The 26970-nt window shown below is 36.7% G+C and overlaps 1 protein-coding gene across 3 annotated transcripts in view; it reads left to right on the top strand.

Annotated features, from left to right (window-relative positions):
* The first annotated feature begins 1742 nt into the window (after positions 1–1742).
* Positions 1743–26970, top strand: part of COL12A1 (collagen type XII alpha 1 chain) — a 97455-nt gene continuing 72227 nt past the window's right edge. For all 3 annotated transcript variants that reach the window (XM_026844879.1, XM_026844880.1, XM_026844881.1), the window contains exons 1-13: positions 1743–1860; positions 2613–2756; positions 3663–3719; positions 4425–4688; positions 4800–4964; positions 5383–5556; positions 6376–6666; positions 6891–7493; positions 8877–9149; positions 11436–11708; positions 12648–12920; positions 23984–24253; positions 26152–26418. In XM_026844879.1, coding sequence (XP_026700680.1) covers positions 1797–1860; positions 2613–2756; positions 3663–3719; positions 4425–4688; positions 4800–4964; positions 5383–5556; positions 6376–6666; positions 6891–7493; positions 8877–9149; positions 11436–11708; positions 12648–12920; positions 23984–24253; positions 26152–26418 — 3118 coding nt within the window. In that variant the 5' untranslated portion in view covers positions 1743–1796. The remainder of the gene's footprint in view (positions 1861–2612; positions 2757–3662; positions 3720–4424; positions 4689–4799; positions 4965–5382; positions 5557–6375; positions 6667–6890; positions 7494–8876; positions 9150–11435; positions 11709–12647; positions 12921–23983; positions 24254–26151; positions 26419–26970) is intronic.

Raw genomic sequence — 26970 nt, 5'->3', positions numbered from 1 at the left:
GTATGGACGATAGGAAAAATAACATTTACTCAGTACTAGTGTATCTATTGTATCAGTATTACAAAGCCATATTATCCTATGGTTGGAAATGACAGCAAATAAGAAGGAAAAAAAAATGCTGACACAATTGGTTGCCATTTTTTTTGAGCTCAGTATTACTTATTGCAATTGGACAGTGTCTTTTTATAAGTGTACATTCTAGCATTTATTTCTTTATCTGCTCTTTAAATTATGTTCAAAACTGAAACAAAATCTGACATAAGATGGAGATCTTCCATGAAACAGAGAAGATCTGTCTATTAAAAATGCCTGCAAAATGGTCTCACAGTAGTTAAGGAAAGTATGGCTGAATCTAATCTTACTTTGTAGACCTATTTAAACAATAATATATAATACACCTACCATGCACTGACAGTGAGTCAGTAAAATACTGCATGAATACGCATGACAATTTTACAAAGAGAATATCATTATAAAATATTTATGAAACGTCTTTGTGTAATGAACTTTGTACATGGAGGCTTTTGTCCATTGTGGGAAGCTAAAAAAATAATAATCAACATTTCATTTACATATGCATGATGCTGCAAAGTAGCGTTTATAAACTATTTCTTTCTGTACTGTTCAGTTACTTCTGTCAGCTCCTACAAGTTTTATTTGCAATCATTTGTTCAGATCACTGGTGCCCTCTTTGCTGTTTTCTATAAATTCTGTAAAATAAATGTCCTTAAATATACTTTGATGTTGTCTTTTCATAATTAACCATTGTGTTGTTTGGAACCATACTGGCATTTTATCATAAAATGCCACTACTAGTATGGGTACACCTGCTGCAAAGGGAACATGAAAACGATAGTTTACACCTTTGAAATTGTATAGCAATTTGGTGTAAACAGGTAGAATCTTATATTTGTGAACTTTTGCATAAGCTCAAATACTCCAGCAATTTGCAACCATTACTAACCCCATTTATTTTCCCCTTAGTTCCTGAATCCTTTGCAGCCATATGCGAAGTATGTCACTTTAATGGCTTCTAGGAACAAAGGGGTGAACCTCTCAATGTTTATATCAGTATATCATTATTACTGATATACATTTTACGTGTAAATTTGTATCTAGACCCTATCAGAAATTGTTTTACTGAACACTAAATGACCAATATTTTCCTGTATTCTTTAATTTTTTTTTTCTCTGCCAAGTTTCTACATTCAGTGAAATTGATAAGAAATATGATTATGCAGAGACTATATTAAAAAGCTGATCAATTCTTTGATGTCTAATTATGAAGAGTACTGTGTTCTCAATGTCCTAAATAATCTCATGATATTGTAAGCAGGTTGTGATTTGGCATGCTTGTACGGATTGCACCCAGCATGTAAAAAAATTTCCTTTAATTGTTATGTGAAATGTTTGCATATGTGGTGATTATCTGTGAACTCATTGTACATGTATCCAAATGTGTTTTCTATTGTGCTTGATTTTGCTGGCCATTCTTGAATGTCTTGGCAACTCAAGAAACATATGTTCTGTGCTGTCCTCTGTAATGCGTATACTCTTTGATGTTTTGTCATATTTTGTCAGCTTTTATTTTTACTCTTTTTCCAACAACATATCTTTATATTTGTTGGAAACAAATTTATGCAAAGACAATTTTAGTAAGCTTTGCTCAACATTATTTTATTTATTCGTTTGCTGAAGCTTGTTCAAATTTTTAAATGTCCACCTGGTATAAATCTTTTGCAGTTAATCCACCGTCAGACTTGAATTTTACAATTATAGATGAACATAATGTTCAAATGTCATGGAAAAGGCCACCAGATGCAATAGTGGGTTACAGGATAACAGTGGTTCCAACAAATGGTGAGTTCCGTAAAATTTTGTTATGTTGTTACATTTCTTGAAAACTTGGGTTTATTTTCACTTATATATGACTTAGGTATGAGAGTAGTTATTAACATCTTTCTGAAGTTTACAATCAAGACTGGGTAGCAGTAAAGGGCATACAGGAAGGAGCAGTGATTGTTCCATGTTAGAGTTTTTCTTACCATAGCATTTACCCTTCAGGGACTGTGAGTGATAAGTTTTGGATGCCTTTCCTTTTCAAGGAGTAAAAAGAAGGTGGAAACTTCACTCTGCCCCTCTTCTATGCTTTTACTTTAATGCTAAAGAATTGTATTGTACTTAATTCAAGTACTTCTTCTGGGGGAAACATTGCGTGTGTCAGTTAATGATGCATTGATGTCATATAACTTCCTGATAATGGATGTTTAAGACACCCCTTATTCTATTTCACATAGAGAAATAAGTGTAAAAGTGATACCGAATCAGAAGCGGACCATGATTTATTAGATGATAGTACATTTTGTATACGCATTTTAAGTTTCACATTTCCTGGAATTTATTAAACACTTCAGTAATTTTGTTCACTATTGAAAACAGTCTAGTTTGAAGTTTCATGTTTCAAAATTCATACTTCAGGAAAAAAGAAAGTGTATCATCCTAAAATTATAATTGGATTTTAGATAGATTATTCTCTGTTGCAGTTTTTTTATGAGCAACTTGTCATTGACAATATTAAAGCCTGCATTAACTGTTTTATATATTTATTGCAGATGGGCCTACTAAAGAATTTACTCTTTCACCTAGCACTACCCAAACTGTCTTATCAGATCTTATACCTGATATAGAGTATGTTGTATCAATAGCTTCATATGATGAAAGAGAGGAGAGTCTACCTGTTTTTGGCCAACTGACAAGTAAGTACCTGTAATACAGTTAGAAAACCACATAAGATAACTGAGTGGTCATTCACAAAACTCATCTTTGTTCCAGTTCCACAACAGAATTGCCACATACCTAAACTCTCATCAGGTGTAGATGTCTGAAAAGCCTTTTTCAATAAAGCAGAATTACCAGTAGAAGCAGACGTAATTTGCAACAGATAAGAGGAGACTAACATGGATATATTATGTCTGAAAATCCCTGTAGAATTCTTTGCACGAGGCCACTGGTTCTCTTTTGAGCTAAACCTACTTTCTATAAACTGCATCTGCTGAAGTCAAGGGGAAGACTCTCATTGACCTCAGTACCAAATGAGTCCAGCTGACTTCCTGTCAGGGGGGAAAAAACCCAAGCTAAATACCTTCATCAAGCAATTAAATGTGACACAACATATCTATATGCATAATAAAATATGGCATATACATTTTTATAATTTATATTTAACAAGGCATAAAATAAATTTAATTAAATAGAAATGTTAAGCACAGTGGACTGTCTTCTATGACGCATTTTGTCTCATGTCTCAAACTTCCCAAATAACCATGGGAAAATTACTTATGATGAGCTCACCTATGTGTGAGAGAGGCGTAATACTGGTATTTCACCCAGGGATGTTGCAGTTAATTTTCAGGAAATTACTCTGCAATATGTACAAATACAGAGGATTCTTAATTATTTACATTTTCTGTATTTTGTGTTACCCTGAATGCTATGTTGTCAAATATATAAGTACAGGTGATGTATTCATAACTTTCATTTATGTTTTCATGTTCTGAGGCTTATCAGATTTGTGTCTCTTATTCGGCACACTCTTTTCTTTGATGTTCACAAACTTAACCTGATTTCCTCCATTAATTCTCTCCATATTGTGCTTTGTACAGTTCAGACAGGTGGTCCAGGCATACCAGAGGAAAAGAAGGTTGAGGCTCAATTACAAAGTAAGGTGCTTTGTCTTTCAACATATGTGACATTTTAGACATGTGAGGCCTAGCACTAGGGCCCCATAAAATTAAGCTGCATTCCTGTGTTACCTAGCAATGAAATTAACATGTAAAATTGTCCAGAGTTAAGTAAACTTGGTAAGGGACTGGGTTGGAAGGAATTTATAGCCTCATTGAAAGAATAAGGTGCTAATTTGGTACTGTAACTAGGAATTTCATGCAACTAACCTGAGTGTGTCCGTGAGTGGCTTGGTCCTATTAACAAAAGACATTGTGCTGTGGATAAAAGGCATTGCAGAAGAACCTGTGCAGCTGTTATGGGGAGATAACAATGCAAAGCAGAAGCGATAACAAAATGAAGTTTTCCTATAACATCAAACTGTTGCAAAAGCTTTTGTATGTGAATTTTCATCTGCTGTGGCATAACAGATCTTGTGGAATGGCATGAGAAGTGTCTTAAAACTGAGTATCTAGGTGACAGTCCTCTTTTGGTAACAGCAGCTAGAGAGCTCGTATGGGTGTTCACTTATGTGAATAATGCTTCCCCAAGTAAGATATTCCAGATAAGAATATCAATCTGTAAAATATCTGTTTGTTTTTTGCTTTTACCTACTAAGTTTGTCAGACATTTCTCACTGATTTGTAAGATTTTTTTTTTTTTTTTTTTTTTTTTTTTTTTTTTTTTGTGTGTGTGTGTTCCAGGATGCTCCATAAGTGCAATGACAGATTTAGTTTTCCTGGTAGATGGTTCATGGAGTGTAGGGAGAAATAACTTCAGATATATTCTGGACTTTATGGTTGCCCTTGTATCAGCTTTTGATATTGGGGAAGAAAAGACAAGAGTTGGAGTTGTTCAGTACAGTTCAGATACAAGAACAGAGTTCAATTTAAATCAATATTTCAGAAGAAGTGATCTTATTGATGCAATTAAAAGGATACCTTACAAAGGTGGCAACACAATGACAGGTACAGATTTCCCATATATGCGTTTATTCAACATTTCATTTTCTAATTCAAATTTGCTTTAAATCAGTTCATTCAAGCCTAATGAAACACAGCTTGTGGTGTTGTTTTTAGGTGAAGCTATTGATTACCTGGTTCAAAACACCTTCACTGAGTCTGCTGGAGCAAGAAAAGGCTTTCCCAAAGTAGCAATTGTCATTACGGATGGAAAAGCTCAAGATGAAGTTGAAATTCCTGCAAGAGAGCTTCGCAACATAGGAGTTGAAGTTTTTTCTTTGGGTGCGTTGAGTTTTTCTAATGATTGAGAGATCAACATTCCTGAAGAAGTTACATATTTCACAGATTCTGTGTTTCAAGAATTTTTGTGTGCCTTGAAATTGGTCGTTTGTGCCCTCTAGAGTGGAACACCAGTGTTAATTCAATACTAATTCTGTAGCTCCTCCATGGAGATTAAGGTGACTGATAGCAGAGTTTCAACCCTGGCCTTACTGAAGTTGCCATGTTATTTTCTCAGGTTGAAAATGGAGTATGTAATTTCATTGTATTAATCCTTATTTTGTAGTTTGGTTATTGATAATGATAGAAGGCAAAACTGAATTAAACTCAGCTTTGCCCCAGGATGTTCTATCTTATGAATACATTCACAGGTATGTATTTTATGGTCACTTAACACAGTCCTGTCTATTGCAACTTCTAGGAATCAAAGCAGCAGATGCAAAGGAACTCAAGCTAATTGCATCTCAGCCTTCACTGAAGCATGTGTTCAATGTGGCTAATTTTGATGGAATTGTGGATATACAGAATGAAATTATTTTGCAAGTGTGCTCTGGTGTTGATGAACAGCTAGGTGAACTGGTTAGTGGAGAAGAAGGTGAGATGATACTTTATATAAGTGCATTTATTAAGTTTGTTCTAGTGCATATTTAAGGGGCTATCCCTACTTCCTGTGCTTTATTTCTGGAGTTTGATCCATTGCCTCATTTAGCAAGTGTGGAAAACAGGTCTTAACTTTGTGCATTTAAATGCAGGAGAACAGAATGTGATGTAGTAGATTTGGAATAGCTCAATTATTCCGTAGTTTCAAGGGCAATGCAATGATGTGCAGTTATCAGAGTCTCATATGGTCAATTTGGAAACAGGCATCACTTCTATGGAAAAATGTACTAAAGGGAAAAAACCTGCTTGGTGAAAGGGTGGAATATGTAATAGACTAAGAACCAAGGAATGAAAACTGGAGAATGCTGAGAGAACACAGACATCAAGATGTATCATTGCAGCTTTCTGTCCCTGTAAGTTTCTAAGTAACTAGTTATTCTTTGACCAAAATGGCAGCAGAGATTACTGCACTGTCATAGTGCTCTGTTCAGGTCTGTATTTGTTCACACTCTCACAGTGTCTCCGTGGGTGCAACTTTCACTTCTGGTTGAAACAGTATTAAAGCAAGGCAGCATTTCTCCTGAAACTTCTACTACACTTGGGGGACCACAAATGCATTGTTCATATTTCTACCCTCTTCCTGATGCTACATTTGGTCCTTCCTGTAATTCACACTTAAAAAAAAAAAAAAAAAAAGTGATTTTTAGTAAAGATTAAGCAAAGATGACTAAACTTATTCCAGAAATAAAAATGTGGAAGAAAATACGTTTATAACTGTAACTAATATTTCGGGTTTGCTTTTGATTTCTTTCAGTGGTGGAACCTCCTACAAATCTGGTGGCCACTCAGATCTCCTCAAAATCTGTTAGGATCACTTGGGATCCATCCACAAGCCAAATAACTGGCTATCGGCTGCAGTTCATTCCAATGATAGCTGGTGGAAAACAACATGTACTGAGTGTGGGTCCTCAGACTACTGCTCTGAATGTTAAAGATCTCTCTCCAGACACAGAGTATCAAATTAATGTTTATGCGATGAAAGGACTGACCCCCAGTGAGCCAATAACGATCATGGAAAAAACACAACAAGTAAAAGTTCAAGTGGGTGAGTTTGGAGCTACTGTGTTATTTTCACATGGTAGCTTTTTGTTGTTTAAACCTCTGATGCTTGTTTTAGTGTCATACCTTTATTAGTTATGAAAAACAGCTTTACTTAGCGTGGTTTATTTTCTTTATAAGCAACTGGGTATGATACATGAACTGGAGATGCTATTGTAATGCTATGGCTATTGAATATCTGTTTATAGTGGTGATTCTTTTTCTTTACAGAATGTTCACGTGGCGTGGATGTAAAAGCTGATGTTGTGTTTTTAGTGGATGGTTCCTACAGCATTGGTATCGCCAATTTTGTTAAAGTAAGGGCCTTTTTGGAAGTGTTAGTTAAAAGCTTTGAGATATCGCCTCGAAAAGTACAGATAAGTCTTGTCCAGTACAGCAGAGATCCCCATATGGAGTTTTCTTTGAACAGATACAACAGAGTGGAAGACATAATTCAGGCTATTAACACCTTTCCCTACAGAGGTGGATCTACCAACACAGGCAAAGCGATGACGTATGTGAGGGAGAAAGTATTTGTTACCAGCAAAGGATCAAGACCAAATGTGCCAAGAGTCATGATTCTTATTACTGATGGAAAATCATCAGATGCTTTTAAAGAACCCGCAATAAAACTGAGGGATGCAGATGTAGAAATATTTGCAGTTGGTGTGAAGGATGCAGTGCGTACAGAGTTAGAAGCAATTGCATCACCTCCTGCTGAAACTCATGTTTACACCGTGGAAGATTTTGATGCTTTTCAGAGAATATCATTTGAACTTACACAGTCTGTCTGCCTACGGATTGAGCAGGAACTGGCTGCTATAAGGAAAAAATGTAAGTAACAACTATTACTTAAAGAAATGTAGAAAATGCAATGAAAACAGATCTGAAGCAATGTTTTGTGCTTGTAGTTACCTAAAGAATTGATATTGATGAAATTTTCCACATACAAATTATAATTTTAATAACTGGGTATTTGAGTCTCATTTCCAAACATATTAAAAGCAATGGGAAGAATTAATGGAGAAGTGGAGATGAAAAAATTATTGGAGAAACAGGGTTTTTTCCTCCCCTCCTAGGTACCTAGAAAGCTATTAAAGTGTGTGTCTATGTGGAATGACCTTAGTGGATGTGCTCTGCTTTTACATGCAATGTCTTGATTAAAAGTTACTTACTAGGGCCATTCTTCTTCAGCTGTCCCAAATGAGGTAGCTAGCCTAATCATGTTTTTTAGAATTTCAAAGGCAAAGGAGCAGTGCTGACACCTCCAGAGAGTCATTTATTTTTTAGAGTAAAATCAATAGCCCTCTGAAATGGGCATAGACAAGACAATTTGAGACAGAAGATACTAGGTGATCAATCTTAATCTAATCGTAAAGAATAAAATGAAGTAGCACATGAAAGTCTTCACATGCATCCAAATTTGGTGAGCTTGGATAATGTTTAATATTTAAAAGATTTCTAAATGACCAACTTCTGGTCAGCTAAAGTTGCTTATGATTAGTTGCACCCTCAGTGTCCCTACTTATGTTTACTAGAACACTAACATTGAATAGTCCCCAGTATTGAAAACCCCACTCTCTTTAAAAATAAGCCTTTTGTTTCAGGATAGCTTTGAGGAACAAACCAGCAAAGCAGCCTTTGTTTTAGAGGGCTCAAGCAGTCTTAACATCCCCACTGTTAGGCTGACTAGGCCAACCAAAACAAGCCCAGGATGTCAGGTTTGTGTTTGTGACTCATGTCGAGTTCCTTGTTTCCCCTTTGACTCCGTTCCTGAAAAAATACTGGGATTTATTTTGTCCTATTTGTAATCTAGATCTGAAAAAACCTCAAGGATTCTTAGTTCCCATTGAGGGCATAATGTTATTGCTGTTCATGGGACATATGAAAGAGGGAAGCCAACTTGATCATCAGATTCTAACAAGTTTTCTTAAGTACATTTTTGTAGATGGATTGTTCTTATTTGATCTAGAAATCACTGAGTTGGTGCTTGTACTCATTTTGTATGATTTGAGACAACCTAGACATGATCTTAATGAAATTTGATATATATATAATCAAGTACAGAAAACAAATACCATTGCATGTGCAACAAAATATCTGTTCAATTAGAATAAATCAAATTATTGAGGGTCATTTTTTTATTTACAATAGAGATTTTGTCTTAAAAATATTCAAACAAGTATGCATCATCTGTGCATTTTTATTTCCATACAGCTTATGTACCTGCAAAGAATATGGTCTTTTCTGATGTAACATCTGACAGTTTCAAAGTGAGCTGGTCTCCAGCAGGATCTGAGGTTTTGTCCTATCTCATTAAATATAAAGTAGCAATTGGTGGAGATGAATTCATTGTTTCAGTACCAGCTTCAAGTACTAGCTCAGTTCTCACCAACTTACTACCTGAAACTACTTATGCAGTCAGTGTGATTTCTGAATATGAAGATGGTGATGGCCCTCCCTTGGATGGAGAGGAAACCACTCTGGAAGGTAGGATTCCCATTATTCTCAGATACAAAAGAGTCATATGTCCAAATAAGAATTCGCTTTGGGAGAATGGGTGTATCTGGAACAGCCAGCTAAGGCTAAGAAGCTGTACTGGTATGCAGGATGAGAATAAATATTATTGTCTCTCAATGCATTTAGTAACGATATAAAATTTCAATAATAGGCCAACATTAAATTATTAAGGTTGGATTTTACTTTCCCTGAAGGTTGGATGAGTGCTGTGTTTCTCTGCAGTGGTCTATTTTAAAATAAAGTGGTGTGTTGTCAACAATAAATTTATTGGCATGTATCAATATACACTTAAGTTGAACTAGATGATCATTGTAGGTCCCTTCCAACTGAACTGTTCTATTCTACTTAATCATTATGACTCTGATGCAGGAATGCATGTTGACTTTAATATGTTTGAAGTCAGGCACGTACCTATGTAATTTGCTGTGTCTACATTTAACTTACATTAATAGAAATTTTGGTTTTTATACCATAGACTGAAAGGGGGGTGAGTTTCTGGTCAGCTGTTTTTCATCAGTGCTTCATGGTTCTGATCCAATAAGTCGTAATGATTCAAAACTTCCATTGATGTCAGTATGAGTTTATGTGATCAGTGGCTGTAAATTTAAGCATGGGAGCTGTACTTCTTCTTGATAGAGTTGTCATGATGCATTTCCACTGATTTAAAATAGAAGGATGACAGTAAATTGGATTTTCTATTCCAGTAGTTGCATACTCAGTATAGTCCAAATCATGCTTTTTAAAATATTGATCCATTCTTTTTCATTATTCCATGCTGTCATTTGTGACCTTTGGTGACGTAAATCATTCCAAGGGAGTAAAAGAAACAGTGTGGAAATTTGTTAATTGCTCTTTCCTATTAGGACTGGTAGAAATACACACTTATAAAATAGCTTAGTTTGGATGTTAAGTTTGGAAGATACAGGTTTCACTGTTGGTGTGCATATTTCCATGACTGTACCAGTCAGAATGTTTTGGCCACACATAACTTTTCCTTAGCAGACAAATTCTTGGCTGATAGAATATGTAGCTTATGAGCATAAGGAACAGGAGAAGGAATAGCTTTGACAAATATAATCAATGTTCCCATGTTGTAACTGATACCAGCTTAAATAATTGTCAGCATCTTGATCTGATGAAATCCCAACATGTCTGAGAAGACAGAGTTCTTCTGCAATCATGTAAACATCAGCATCAATCCATGCAGATCTAGCTAACAATTTGGGCCAGACAGCTTTCTTGGAAACGAACTTTGGTTTCGGGATTTTAAAGAATTTGAAATTGAGTATTGTGTTTCTGATTAGTAGAAAACAAGTTTGTTTCTTTAAAACTAGGTTATTGATTGGTCCAGTCTTAACAGGTTTGTAATTTAACACTGAAGAACAGTGCTTTTGGCATATAAAGTTCCAACTGAATTATACTTTAGATATTAAACAACAAAAACCAAAACTTTTTTTGCCTAAATGACAATGCTACATACTGCTAGGCAACTTGCAGTATGGTAGATCTTAATGTATGTTGGAAGAGCCAAGTCCTCCTTTGGTGTGCCTACTGAATTCATATGAAATGTCTGAGCTGTCATATCTTTTGTCAGGGAGCAGGCTAGGTCAAATGGTTTACCACAGTTTTTTCTTAATTTTTGAGATAACAAGTTATTTCTTATCTTTGAGTTTGAAACTTAATTCAGAAGCCTTTTTTAAACATTAGATGCAACTCATATTGCAATGATTTTTTTTTTTTTGTTGTTGTCAAAATTTAACTTAAAGACATAGGATTGTTTTGGTGTTTTTTTTTCCTGTTGCATTTACCTTGGTTGTTTCTCTATAATAGGAGAGTGTGTAGTCAGGTGTATCTGACAACTGCCTGTAAATGGAGATGGTGCAGAAGCAAACGGCCAAAGCAAAGAAACCTGTATGATTAGTTGTGTTAAGAAATTTCCCCACTATGCCCAAATGTCCCTATGCAGTTCAATTCTACTGTTACCACTAAAAACAATGAGACTGTCTTGTTTCAGAAGTGGTGTATAAACTGGAATTAATGTACTTTTGGGGACAACCTTGTTACACTGCTCAGTTACTACTCTGGCCCTAAATTTTCAGAAAATACTAATGGTTTATGTACTTTAAAACGATGCGAGGGCAATATAAAATGTTTTGGTAAACTGGATGGGATAACAGAATGGTTGGAATGATTTACTTCAGATACTACATGATTAAAAGCAAATATTTACAAATGGTATGTTTATATTTTTTGTAGTTAAAGGTGCTCCTCGAAACTTGAGGATAACAGATGAAACTACTGATAGCTTTGTAGTTGGTTGGACTCCAGCTCCAGGCAATGTCCTACGGTACAGGCTTGTATATAGACCACTTACTGGAGGAGAAAGGAGACAAGTGACTGTCTCAGCAAATGAAAGATCAACTACCCTGCAGAACTTGATTCAAGATACAAGATATGAAGTGTCTGTTATTCCTGAGTATCAGTCTGGACCTGGGAATTCGCTGAATGGATATGCAAAAACTGATGAAGGTACATGATCAATGCTGTGAATGTAGTAAGCTTGAGAAGAACTCTGCATGCTGACATTCATACTGAAAAGGGAGTAACCCCTGTAGGCCATAAGTATTATCCCAGATGATCAGGAAATTATAAAATTACCCAAGCCTATCTGAGAGGTAATTTAAGACAATACAATTTATCAAAATTGTAATATTTTATTTAAAAATATTATCTATTGAACCTACAACACCTAATACGGCAAGGTGAAGAATCTATTTGTATGTTTAATTAATTGTCCTCATGATTCTTCATATTGACAATGATATAAATTATATTTCTTTTCAGCAAATTCATTCCCTGTTTGCTCTTGGTTCTGAATATCTAGCAAGGAATGTATGAAACATTTAATTTCCTAAAGTTATCACTGTAGCCTTAGGTTGTATGAAAATCTATTATTCCTTAACAGGTATCATGCCTTATTAAAAAAAATCCAAAAAGTACAGAGACAGTATGAATGTCCTGATCAGTGGTGCAACTTCACTGAGATTTTAAATATTAGAAACCAGAAAAACTACCATCAAAAAGAACTCTCTAAGAAACCATGTGTTAATTTCACATTTCATTGGTGATCTTTGACTTGATTCTTCAGACGGTGACTTCAGCATGGATCTTCTTGTGCTGAAGTTGAGAATACATTCAGGTGCTAGTATTTATAAGTGTTCCAGGATTGAGCCTGTTTTAACAGAAAAAAATAGGATCAAAAAGACTTTGTTGGGCAATTTTGCCTAAGGAGGGTGGGGATGGAATTGTGCAATCCTGGTTACAGTAAAGTTATACTGTAGCAGTGTTAGTGCAGGCTATTCAGGAATTATTTTTTCACCATTAAGTCCTATGTTGTGGTAACATAAAAAATAAACCAAGAAAGGAAGCTTGCTTCAATGTGTTTTCAACATCTTTTGACATGTGCAGTCCGAGGAACTCCAAGAAATCTGAGAGTTTCTGATGCTACAACATCAACAATGAAGCTGTCTTGGGGTGCTGCTCCTGGCAAAGTGCATCAGTACTTTATCACATACACTCCAGTCACAGGAGGTGAAACTAAGGAAGTGACTGTGAAAGGTGACACTACCTCTAAAGTGCTGAAAGGCTTAGACCAAGCCACTAAGTATACATTGACCGTGTCTGCCCTGTATGCCTCTGGAGCAGGAGAGGCCCTTTCTGGAGAGGGAGAAACACTTGAAGGTAAATATTTATTGTTTCTGTACAGTCATTCATTCATTTGATTGATGTTTAAGGTGTCTTAAAGTGTACTGTCTTCCTGAGTCTTCTGTGGAAATAAATATGTGAATGAAAAATAGGGAAAACAACATTCTCCTACTTTGAAGTGATTTTCAAAACATACTGTCCATCAGAGAAAACAGCAGGGTCAAATCACTGGTTGTGGATGGGACTCTGGGTCTCTTGAAAAAAGTATTGTCAGAAGCACCAACCAAAACTGACTGTACTTCCACACCAGCCTTGGTGAAATATTTTGTCTTATAACTCTCAACTTCCAAGCAGTTTTACTGGCCCTTTGTTCTTGAAACAGGATTAATTAATGTGGTTAAAGTATCTCTTTAATTTGAAAATTTGCAGGTTTTCTACTGTACTGGGACTGAAAGATTGTTCAGTGACCATTTTTGCATTAGAGAAGCAACATCTAGTCTAGGCATAGGAATAATGAATCATATCCTGCTTTTAACTAATAGAAATAAGAACCTAGAGCTGAGCATTAACAGAGCACTGGCAAAAGCCTAAGTCAGAGCCAAAGACTTTCTTATAAGGAGGGGAGGCTGCTCTCACTCTGCCTTTGAGCAGAGAATTTCCCAGACTTCTCTGTGAGCATTCTCAATGTCATCTGTTAATTGTCAAAGGATAGAGAAAGCTGCCTCCTAGGCCATGAAAGGAAGTGTGACTGTGCTCTGTGCTGGCCAGGTATGTATTGCCGAAGTCTGGCACTGCAGCTGTGTAGGCACAGCACTTGAGAACATCATACAGATGAATTGAAACTCGGCCATTGATGCTAATGGAGTTATAGTAAAGGTATACTTGGCTCTCAGTTTCTTTATCAGTTTAAATTTTTGTTTAAGACATAGGTTAGGAAACAAATCAGAAAACCTATTTTCAATAAGAAACTGTAAAAAAACCAAACAACAGTTCCAATGATTCACCAGTGCTGAATATATTCCACTAAAATTTAGGCACTTATTTGAACATTACAGTTTGCAGCATGGACTCTCTAGGATTCTGTGATTGATGAAGAAAGACAGATACTTTCAGAAGGCAGGTAGTCCATCTGAGATCTCATTTTTACTTCAAAGGAACATTTCTCTGTCCACTGATTACAGAAGGAGCATCTGAGGAGTCAGAACCAACCACCTGCCTGCCCCACTACCTAAGTCTCAGATAACGATCCAATCCACCTACTTATACTGAGACAGTGTGCAGCTCTCAGAGAATCGGGCACCTTGCAATTCATGCTGAAAGTTCTCTAACTCCCTTGCTTTCACTACCCATGCAAGATCCAAAATGCTCCTTTTGTCAGAGAAAAGAATCTATCTCCTGCACAGAACACTGCTGGGATCCTGGTAAAGGAGAATAGGTAGCTGGATTCTGCCCATATATCCTCCAGAAAAGCAAGGGATGGTCAGGTCTTAATGAATGTCCCTCTTGGTGGTGGTGCTGCCACTTCATTTTGTATGGTATTCTGCTAGCTCTAACACATTTTTTTTTTAGCGAAGAGAGCGAGTGGAGATGTAGGCCTGAGTCTGGAAGAGTTTGAATTCACATCTCCATGTCCCAGCAGATTCACAAGGCTATAATATATGCCAGGCAAGAGTGTCCTTTACTCCTTCCCTTGAACCTGAGCCACAGTACATCCAGGAATGCACTCTCAGAACAAGAGCAGAATGGTTGCCAAATGGACAGAGGAGCCTGACAGCCCTGCTTTTTTCTCTTTGCTGTCAGTGGAGAGAGGAACACCTTCGTCTTCCTTTAAAAATCTGGAGAGGTCTCTGTGTCTCTCTTAAACAGACTGAATTTTACACTTCCTTGGGGAGATGCCTCGAATTTTAGTGAAGGGTTGACCAAGTTAACTGTTTACATTTGGTGGAAAGGTTTTCGTTGAGTGTCTTTGTAGTAAGCCCCTGAGAGACCTTTTATTAACATGGAGCTCTGGAGAGATCAAGTGTGTTTCAGATCCAAAAAATAAGCTTAGCTTTTTACTCTATCATAAAACTTGAGCAATAGAAAATCTTTTAAGGTGTTTCCTAGAGCTTCAGCTAAAACACATTCTGAATAGAGAGAGTGGTGAATGAAATACAGCAGAATCAAAAAAAAAGAGTCATCAGAAAACCAGAATTCAGTCTCAGATAGAGACTGTTTTGTCCTTTCAGTGCTCCCCCACCACAGGAGGGCTCTGATTCTGATTTGGAATTTCTGTGGTGATAAATTATCCATAAGAAGAAAAAATTGGTTAAAGAGTCAAAGAATTTTAAAGGATAGTTGACTATAGCTCAGAAGTGGGTTTATATGCAACCAGATGGCATTTTTAATGGATGTTGCACTTAAAAGGACAGAGAAGCATTCCTCTAAGAGGTTTTACTCTAAGCAACTGAATTAAAACCTTATGCAAAAAATTCTGTGACAGATTTTGTCTTGGGATAAATAGCAATAAATGAGCATCCTGTCATTTAACTAATGACTTTTTGCTCAGTTCCTCAGATGGGAGAAAACCAAATTACATTTACTATTTTGGCAAGGTATAGCTTTATGACTCAAATGCATATTGTTTGAAGATTCAGCTGAATTTGAAAAGCTTATCGGGGTGCATTCCAGAAAACATTACTCTTTATACCAAAGCTGTCTATTAAGTTTTTCTTGGTTAGATAAAATGTTAGCAAGAGCATATACAGATGTCAGTCATTACTGGGTGATCAGAGGTAAAGAATAGAACACAAACGTATGTTTGCATGACAGTAGAGGCCTAAATCATGATGTTTCCTCATGGAACATCCACTGTGTATTTCAGTAATCAGCATATCTGCTGTTTCATGGGGTAATAAAAATACTTGAATTAGGCCAAAATTCTTTGGACATAGTCCATAGATATTTTAAAAGGCTCTCTAGTGGTATGAAAGGTTCTCAGAATATCTGTTGAAGTATGTGTAAGACAATATTTCACTGTATGGTACTGTCTTACCTCATTGAAGGATAAAAAGACAAAACCTTTGAGGAAAGACAGACAATTAAGAATAAAAGGGTTGCAATTTTGGAACAGAAAGGTAACATTCAAACTTCAAAGCTCAATACAGGAGTTTACTTGAAAAAATAAGTCATGCTGCCTGAGAAGCTAAAATAAATATGGTTGGACTTGGCTGAAAAGTTGCACAGGTCGGTGAAGTGAATACTTGACTAACTATTAGCTGAAATAACTCGTCTGACTCAAGCTAGGAATGGGACAGATCTTAACTCCTGGAGAAATAAACTTATCAACAGTAATGACAAAAAAGCTGTGAAAGGAAGCATAAAAAAGTGTTTAGTATTTCAGTTAGTTTTTCCATTGAGCCATGGTGTCTGAGAAGCAAAATAGCATGGTGTGTGTTTTTCATTGCCAACAGCACTGAAGTACTGAGCACTTAAGTGTTTTCCTGTATCAGGAATCCCAGTGGGGCTTACTTGATGTCTTCGCCATATGAATTCTCACCAAATCTATTCAGTCTGTGATGCCACAGTTGTTGGCCACTTAGTCCATCATCATATCAAGAACTAGGCTTGAGATTGCCTTTCGAACTGGGACAGTTTTTAGTTTATGGTATTGATGTGTAGTCTAAGACAAAATCATTTTGGGTGTATTGAACACTTCAGCACTAAGAGGAAAGTGAGGAAAGAGGAGCTAGATACGGTAGCTTCTCTAGCTATTGTATAGTCAGGTGGCAGGAAATGAAAAAAACAAGCTCTCAGATGTTTATGGAATTTTACTGAGTCACTAAATGGTCCCCTGTGACTAAGGGTGTAGACAAACATTCTTACTGCCTTCAGTAATGATTTATTTTGCTCTGCATGTAGTAGAACTCACATGGGCATTTACTCTATCTTGGTTGCAAGGGTAGCCTTCAGTAGAGAGAGAAAAATTGATAATTTTTTAGCTTGCTCTAACATGATTTGCAAGAACCTGTCTGCCCAGGCATTCATTGAAGGTCCTTCAGTTATGTATGTTATCTCCAAGGTATTTTGGAGCAGTTACAAATTGCTCTTGGAAGTTCTTCCTCTGCTTTGTTCTGCATGGCAATTTTTCAGGGTTTTGAAGTGGCTTGTTTGTTTCAGGATACTTGGGGAAAATCAATCCACACAAAATCAGTAATCATTCTGTGTACTTGATACCATTTACCAGCTGGGTAATCTCTGCTTCTTTTGCTTTGCTCTTTGCTAAATATCTGCTTGTCCTTATTGTTTCTCAGCATAGAACAGAGAGAGCAAATATTCCCCCAAATAACTGTAGATAATCTCTTCTATAAACTGTTTACATAGCTATCTGGTCCAGCCCAAAGATAAACACATGCCAGAGGATCATAATTTCATGAAATGTCCACAGACAGCACAGTACAGAGAGTTTAACAAATGAGTAATCAGAAAGTCATTCAGTTCTGAGGGTGCTGTTCCATACCATACAGGTAATTTTTATTTAGAGGGAAAAGGTTTATTTCTCTTTTTGTGTTTGTGGAGTGTGAAAAAGGAAACAATGTTTTTTTCCCCTGTGCTGAAGGAGTGTGCTTTCCTGCTTCAGTACTCCAGATTTTAGGACATTTATAGTGCCCTGATCTTTTATGCAGCCTCTTTCAGTCACTGGCTGATTTTGTCTGCAGTTATGAAGTACCATCCAGAGTTGAAAGTTTTGGAGCTTTATATTTCATACTGCATTAAACATAACTGCACATGCAAAATATTTGCTGTAGAAAATTCTCCACTTTTATCCTCTCACTTTCAAAAGTATATGGTGATCCATCACTAGGCAGCTTTGGTTGGAGCCCTTCTATAAAGGTGTCATGAAAAAATTTTCCTCAGACATATTTTGTTGGCTGTGATTCCCATCAACTCACACAAAGTCATTGAAACTGCTAAAGTAAATGAAATCAGTGCAAGCTGCCAATTTGCTGTGTGGTGGAACAAGGCTTGTGACAACTGGGGGAACTAAACAAATTAGCACTGATAGTTATATTTGATGATACATAATACAGATCGAACAAGAAACAAACACCCACAGGAATGCCTCAGGGAAAAATCTCCCTCTTATCCCCAAACAAACCATTTGGCTTTCAGGTTTTTTTTTGGATCATATGATTTTACCCAAGTTATCATACACCAGAAATAAAATACAGTGATAAGTGTAGTGAGGGTGGTGAGTGTAAATGCAACAGAGTGAGCAGTTTGCGAGCGCTACTGTTTTTCTAATCTGTTTTTTAATAAGAGAGGTGGTTGTAAGTCTGGTAAGAATTTGGTTTTCTGCCCAAAGGCGTGCTGTCAGATGAGAAGAACATACTGTACATTAGCTGCTAAATAGATTAACTTTCATAATTTGCAGTTGTTTTAAAGAGAAAAAAAATCATTGCTAGATTAAGCAATCTACACAGAAATGTTTAATCCTAATGAATGTCTGAAAAGTTTGAAAGCTGCAGATCTCTTTTATGAATGTCCTTTTGCTGGCAATAATATATTCTTTTGAACAGCTTTAAAAATATTTCAGCTACTGACTAAGCAGGGGAACCATTATACTTTTAAATACAAATTCCAGAGAAATTTAGAAAAAACGCCTCTTCCCTTTTTTTTTTTTTTTTTTTTTTCTGAAAAAGATTCAGTGGTCATATTCCCATCTTGCTTGCACTGAGAAATTTCAAAGTATTTCCACATATGTCAGTGAGGTTCCTCAGAAACACTGTGGGTGTAGCTCTTCTGAAATCAGTAAGACTGCTAGTCTACATTACCAGAGATGTCAAACCATTTTATTTCTTACCTTTGTACATTTTAGAATAAACAAGAAGAAGTGTAGCGTATTATATTCAAGAAATAAATTTGAAAGATAATGTCATAGTCTCTTCCCCTTTAGAAAGAGAATCTTTATGTTTCAGTGATAGAGGGCTCAATCCTATCATCCCATTTGGGAGACAGCTATTTGTGCTGTGAGAATTGGGCAGTACTAAAACAATATATTAAAAAAAGTTGTCATGACTGAGTCACTTTTAAGTTATTTTCTGTTGTATACATTTCCTAGAGCTTAGGTTTAGAGATTTTGGGGGTGGGCTCCTTTTTTTTTTGTCAGAAAATAGATTTGGTAAATAAATTATTTATTTTTGCTGTTTCTATAGTAACATAAGAATGCTTTAGAAATGAATAACCTCCTACAGGCAGAATAGTAGAAATTCAAGTGACATTTTCTTACAATGAGGTTTTTAGCATATCACAGGGACTTTACGTAATGTTCAGACTGCGTAGTGCTGCTTCCGTCCTCACCGAAACAAGGACTCAGTGTCCTCAGGAGATTTAATGCTGTTTCATGCATTTTTAAAATTATGCATTCCAACATTTTTGAATCTGATATTTGAAACTGACTTTTGATAATGCGTGGAAAATTATCTTAGTTTTATATAGGAAATTAAATATATATCAGAAAAAATATTATCACAGGGGAAGATTGAATGAATAGTAAAAAGATATTTCTAGACAGTTGAGAGTAGTGTTAACTGATTAACTGTTGGAAAAGACAGCTAAAATATTAAAGGGACTGAGTATGAATCCCTGTTGGCTTTATCCTAGATCAGGGACTCAGAAGTGCTCTGGACCAATTCCCTCTGTTTTGGATTAGAACTCTCCTGGTTTGCATCTCACCTTTCTGCATTTCCATTAGCAGAAAAGCAAGAAACCTGCTCTAACAGGGTCAAGTGAGCATTCCCTTCGCATAGCAATCCTTGATTCCCCCTGCACCAAGTCCATATCCTCTCTCTACATGCCTGAGGTCTGGTACTCCAGGAATAACCAACTATGTTGTGACTTGGAGGGAAGGATATCAGCCAGTGGAGGATATGCCTCCTCCATTGCTGAGGAGAGTTTGACCATTAGAGTAAAACCTTAAAGTGATTCTGCTACCATCTGATCTGATGTGTGCACTTGGATCCTTGGCTGTGTTAACCTAGCCTGATGATTTAATGGGATACTTGTGATGTATCCCATTGTAAACAAAGCCGGACTCAGCCTGTAAAATTTTGTTATATGTCTCTGCAAGAGAAGGCTAATTTATTTAGTTGATTCTGACCTTTTAGGATGCTGGTTTGATCAATCTTAATATTTAAATTAAATGAAACATCGCTCTGCATGAAATTTACCAGTACAGGTTGATTTTCAAAGCCAGTGTTGAGCACATGTAGAAAACTGTTTAAACTCTGGGCCCAAACTACACGTACAACTCCCACTGAAATGAGCTGGAGTTGTGTAAATGCTTCTGAGGGGAAAGGCCATTTGAATAAGGCCATTTAATTTTTATGAATGTCAACATTTTAATTTTAGCTGATTCACAGTCAATAACAACAATAAGCTATGGAAAGTGAGCCAAGTGGACACAGGGAAACTGCTTTAATATTATATTTTGTCTCTGACACACTATACTGGCAAACTTTACTGTGGAAATGGGATATTGCAGAAGTCCAGAACTGGGTGTAAAAGTACCTGTCTGAAAGTTACCGAGTTACATTTTTGAGAGTGTGTCTGCACTGAGTGATGGTAGAGATGTACAAGGGACTGTAGGCAGACTGGATCTGAGTTAAGACTGCTGGAGAGAATCTGATAGCCTGAAACTGGGCTTGCTCACCCAGGCAGGGGTTTGACCTGCCTGTGCAAGCACTTTGTTTTACTGTGTATGTATTCACCATGGCTTACAGCTCCTCTTACACCAGCTGGTTGGTGCTCCAGAGCATCATAGGACCTAATGCCTGTTAGGGGATAATTTTCAAAACCCAACTGCTTCCTCACTTGCTGATGGCTTGGGAGCTGTGTGAAGTGATGAACATACTTTAGCTTCCATTTCAAGTCAGGAAAAAGCAGGAGTCTTTTGACCAGCGCTTGTGAGCCAGCCAGCCGGCACTTTTCTTTTTTACAGTGTGCATTGTCTTTCCATGCTCCTTACCCATCGAGTTTAAGCAAGCACACAGGAAGCAGACATACAACATGCATTTCTGGACATGTGGACCAAAGAACAGAAAGACTTCTTAAGTGTTACAGTTGTAAATTATTTTTTTTTGTGTGTGAAACATAAGCAAGGTAACTAGATTTTAATCCAAGGGAAAAAAATTCTTGTAGGTCTAATTGTATGTTTGCTAGTGACTACATTGTACCAGTGTTATTGTGGAGCATAAATTTGTTTCTTGACTCTGAGTGTAGCAGCTTAGATAATATTTGATGGAATTCTAAAAATTTAACACTTACACTTGGACTGCATCTTAAACACAGCTGTTCCCCTAATACAAAAACTCTTGTGAGAGATTCAGTGGAGCAGAAAAAAGCTGTCAGTGAACTTCCACCTCACACATAAAGTGCAAATCAAGTTAGTGTATTATGTTAAAGAAATGTTCTTGGTTGCAGTAACATATAAAAAGTCTTAATTTCCCTTAGTAGGTAAGTTGTCTTGTCAGCAGTTTCCAGCTATTTGAAGTAAAAATTTTCCATTTAGTTCTAGTGGTTTGGTAGAAATCCCAGTCCCTTTTCCCTCTCTTACCTTGCCTCATAAAAAAGACATTTAGTTCCAAATGATATTTATTTCAGAACCAACATATTACAGTAACTGGTGTTCATTACAGTCCATTCCAAACAAATTATTTTCCTCTGTTATTTAATGACCTCAATAATGACTTAATCAATAACGGTTTTAAATATGCAGTTATTTTTGCAGTGTTTCCAACATATATCATTAGCTGTGGCGTCCAAGAGTAGACTTGCAAAAAATTGTGCTGTGGTAGCAGATACTTTAATACTGAAATCATGTTGTGGCAGAGCCATGTTTTAAAGTAGCCAAAATAAAGTGACTTGTATATTTATATTACATTAAAATATGGAAAGAAAGGTTTTTATTGTGAGACATCTGTGCATTCTATCAAGTTAGGTTTTCCATATTTTTTCCATTTGGATTGCCTTAATATTTTTTTTTTTTTATTGTATGAAAAAGCCAAGATTTGGGAGTAGAAGCTTAAGAGCAGACAGAAAAATTGGTGTAATTTACTTTTGAAGGCAAATCTTTTCTTCAGGCTTCCAGGAAAATTGGTCTTTGGAGTTTAGATTCTGCCCTGGTTTTCATTTAATGCAGTCACTGAATTCGGTGAGGCTTAAGGAAGCATAAGCTGAATCGTGCCTTTTCACTAACTTTTTCACTATATGCAGCTGCTACTGTTGTGAAATGCTAAACAAGTGAACTTTACAAAAACCTCTGTATCATAACCTTTTTTTGAAGAGAAGATGCCATAAATTGTGTGGTGATTTATATTATGAGGGTAAAGTTGGTGTGAAGAGTAAAATTGTAAGAACTGATGCAGAGTTAAGATGGAAAAAGAATTGTCTCCAGAAGAAGATGATGGGATGTCCCAAGGCATTAAAATTAGAATTAAAATCAGAAAACCCACAACAACCCAAAGGAATTCTATTGCATGCTCTACTTAGCTATATTTGAGAGTCAGCTTTGTGATTGGAGTGGTACCTTTGGATTCTGTGATCTATGTAGTTCGTGAATCTTTATTGTACTGTAAACATTGTTTTCAGACGGGTTGATACTAATTTTCATTCATCATTAAGCTAAATAGGATTTATTGGCTCAGTTTTAATGAAGTTGTGCTGGCAATAAGGTACTTACAAAATGAAGTTTTCTACAGGTAGTCCTGTTTGCTCCAGTGGGATTATGTTTGGAAATGTTGCAAGTTTGCAGTGGAAGTGAAAGACAAATGAACATGAGAAGTGAATACGCAGTATATGACTTCGAGCAACCTGTTGCTCAGTCTTGGACTGAAACTGCTTCAGGCTTCTGAAAACAGTGAGGTCTGTTCTTGTGATGAACCTAAGCAGTGGAAATTGGATAGGTACTGAATTTCTCTGTGTTCAAAGAACTTTGAATCTGGTCCTGTGGCTGCTGCGGTATAATATAGGGATATATTTTTATCTGTGCATGTAAAACTTAACTGTGATGCCGTGAGGCCACCTCAAGTGTTTAAGTTCTCTTGCTAAAAAGTCCTCAGAAATGTCCTGAACAGTGAGAAGGGCCACAGAGTATACACACCAAAGAATCGAGTGCTTCTGTGTGTATGTGGATCTGGTTTCATAGATCCCTTTTGCAGATTTTGCTACAGTGAGGCCATTGCATTAAACCCACCAGTCAGTGCTCCTGCCATCAAAAGCCAGCCACTGAAATAGGAAAATAAACATGTGTTATAAACGTATGTTAAACATTAACCAGAGGAACTCCTTTCACTGAACCTCTTTAGACCAATGAGCTCCATTTTAAAGCAGTGGAATTACTCTGGTGTGTCAGATGAGACTCATGCATCCAGCTGACAACTGGATTTCACAGACTAACGAGCTGTTTCCTTTGTTCCAAGCTGTCTGGAACAAACTACAGGGAGGAAAGAGGTACAAGTCTTATGAGTGGAAAGATGGGAGACTGTTTTCTACTGTAACTGCAGCATGGAGTAAACACACTGCAAATTTGTTGTAAACATAAAAAGATATATCTGATAGATCTGGTAAGCGGTAGTCTAGAAAATAACAATAGTACTAACTATTAAATAAGAAGATAAGGTTTTAAGAGAAAAAAGTGACTCAGGTTAAAGTCTCCTTTATTTTCCACCCCCCCTTCCCTTGTTATACACGTGAGGATAAAGGTGAATGAATGAAAATTATTTACTTGAGAGTTAAAACCTACCTAAATGAGCTGCAGCACATTTAAGCACTGGCTTCATTCCAATTCTTCGATTAATGCCATTTTTATTTTACATATTCTAAAGCATAACTGTTAAGTATCTTGCATAGTAGGGGATATGATCATTCATAGTCTAAAGTTAGGTTTAAGTATTTTGTTAAAAAATCCATCAATTTTCTCTAGGAACTACAAATATGTCGTGGAAACTAATTGATGGAAGAAGTTTGATTTTGCACATATGATCATTTCACTTTTCCATTTGTACTTTGGTAACATTTACTATTTGTATTTTGGAGACAGTTTGTTGTTTTCTTTCTTGCAGAACGTGGTTCACCACGAAATTTGGTTACCACAGATATAACTGACACTACAGTTGGGTTATCATGGACACCAGCTCCAGGAGCAGTTAATGATTATAGGATAGTATGGAAATCACTTTATGATGATACGATGGGAGAGAAGAGAGTCCCTGGAAATACAGTGGATTCTGTGCTAGAAGGCTTGGAGCCAGAGACTAAATACAGGATTTCAGTATATGCTACCTACAGCAGTGGAGAAGGAGACCCAGTAGAAGGAGAGGCTTTTACTGACGGTGAGTGTAGTACAATATTACCACCATTTGTAACATTCCGGTCTTGATTAAATTATCATACTTGAAAGAAAATGGGCCTTATTTTTCTTGACATTTTTTTTTTTCCTGAAACGTCCCCCCAAACCAAAATGCCACCTCAGATCAGTCAATTCTGCTCTTTTATTTGACCATTGAAAAAAAGGAAAATATCTTCTATGTCATGTAGATTTGGATTCAGCAAGAATTACTTCCAACTTAAGATGAGATTTTGTCTGCAAATTACTCTGAAGCCAACCTTTCATAGGTTTGGTGTGACTACTGGAAATCAGGTGGAAGAAATGTTATGGATAGAGTCAGGAGGAAAGGTGGGGTAAAAATCAGTGAATTTACTTTCCAAGCTATTGCCCTTTCTATTCTTCACAGTCAAACTGAGTCTCACTGGGTGATTTTGATGTTTGTTATTTACCTTTCCTGAGGCTCTTCTTTTTTCTTATTTTCTAAACATTAGGCAGTATTAGTCAAAGCAGGCTCAAGCCTCTCCTGCAGTGTAGGCAAAGTAAAAACCACTGAGAGGCCAAGGATACTTGTTGCTTTATAGCAAGAACTGGCAAGTAGAGGAGTCAGAATGAATGAATGAATGGATGCCCTGGATCAGCCTTGATGTTTCTGTTGTTTGCCTAAAGGGGTCACGTGAAGATGAAGCCCAAGGGAGTGCTCTGGGGAAGCATCATGTATGTTTACATGTTCTTGTACTCTTTCCTAAGCATCTGTTTTGACTGCTGTTGGAGACAGGCTGCTGAACTATGGTTAACCTTTGTCCTTGACCCAGTATAGTCTCTCTTAAGATCTTGCAAGAGTAGTGATTGCTGCAGTTGGTAAGAGCTGACTCCTCAGAGTCAAAGCAGACCACTGTCCCACATCTTCCTTCTTTCTTCAAGAACAGCATCATTAGCTGCCCTGCCTTTTCCAGGTTAAGTAGGAAGCTTAGCCATACCATTTGTTGCTTCTCTAAATGTGCTGCCTGAGGGAACTTGCTGTCAGGCCTATCAATAGACCCAGACCTGAGACTAACTACCGTTGCATCTTTCTGGTACAAACACAATTGGAAATTGTCAGTTGCTAGGACTGGGAGAGGATACTGTAGCCTGCAAAGCCTAACTTACCATGTGATGAAATACTGACTGATTCTGGCATGCCAAGAAGTTTCCATTTTGCCAAAATCTAGATGGCTTATTCCAGCTGACAGCCAGCATTACATACCTTTCAGTTCACTTCAGATCATTTGTAACATTTGTACAGTCTGGAAAACATCTCTTAGAAGCTGAATGCTATACTCTGTAGAGAAAATGCTTTATTAGTCCATGTGCTTATTTCAGCATATATACTCTCCTGCAAATAGTGGTGAGTAATTTTCCAATCACATGGAAAGTCACTCACCACTATTTGCAGGATAGTTTGTATGGAGCCCAACACCCAGCAGTTTAGGTATTTAGCAGTACCTTATCAGATGGTAAACTTGAAACTCTGAAAATCTTAACTCTATAGGGCATCGTGTTCATAAAAACCCAATGGTTTTATAATTTATCACTTTCGTTTGACAATGCTGAATCCATCATTTAACAGATTACTGAAAAGTGTGACTAAATAAAATTCCCAATTAGCCTGTGTCATAGTGTAATTTGTACTTCCCTCTTTTTTCCTGTGTAGTGGAAAGCACACTTAGGTTTGTTTAGTCCATTACAATTAAAAAAGAATGTAATAATGGCCTGTGATAGTCCCGTATTTTCCTCACAATCAAATGCTGTAATTTTAAAGAGATTATTTTTTTTAAATACATCAGAATGAATTTTGTAGTCATGTAGTTGAATATATCTTTATGTGACAAAGTAAACATTTATCCATATTTTTACACTGAAAAGTGTCACCAAATGCCAGGACCGTGACAGTAGATAATGAGACAGAAAATACAATGAGAGTTACATGGCAGCCTTCACCTGGGAAAGTCCTGTCTTACCGTGTGTACTACCGACCACGCAGTGGAGGAAGACAGATGTTTGGAAGAGTAAATGCTCCTACTACAAGCATAGTGTTAAAGCGACTTAAGCCGCGAACTACATATGACCTCAGTGTTGTTCCAATTTATGATTTTGGACAAGGAAAATCAAGAAAAGCAGAAGGAACAACAGGTATGTATGACAAACTTGTACAGGATTTGACAATTAAAGTTTTGTGCTTAAAATTAATAATCATGATATGTAGAAAATTATGGTGGAGTCTGCCAAGGTCATGAATTAACAGTTAAATTGAAGAAAATGTTGAGTTTGATTTGTTGGAAACTTTACTGTGGCATAACCTGAGCACAGCATTTTGCTGTTGATATTGATGGTGTAAAAATGGTATGTAAAATATTGTATAAAAACTGGCTGAAAATACTGGGCTTGTTTTGAAACACAGTCGTCAGTAGCCAAAACAAGGTGTTTTTTGAGGAAGACAGTGTAACCAACAGACAACTTGACAGTTGTTTCATAATTTGCATTTTAGTTGTGGGTATTGATAGAATAGCTACCCAGCATCCTATCTTCTTTCAAAGATTCAAAGATTTGTCTTCTTTGGTCGCCATATTTTCTGTGGAAAACCTGAGATAATAAAGAAGGGGAATAGATGCTTTTGAAGAGTCATCAGTGGAAGCCTGACCTCAGAGACTATGGTCTTTTGGCAAGCAATCTTCTCTCTCAGAA

The sequence above is a fragment of the Athene cunicularia genome (assembly GCF_003259725.1).
Source record: "Athene cunicularia isolate RWA chromosome 3 unlocalized genomic scaffold, athCun1 chr3_part1, whole genome shotgun sequence".
NCBI lineage: Eukaryota > Metazoa > Chordata > Aves > Strigiformes > Strigidae > Athene > Athene cunicularia.
This window is presented reverse-complemented; position numbering and strand designations above follow the sequence as displayed.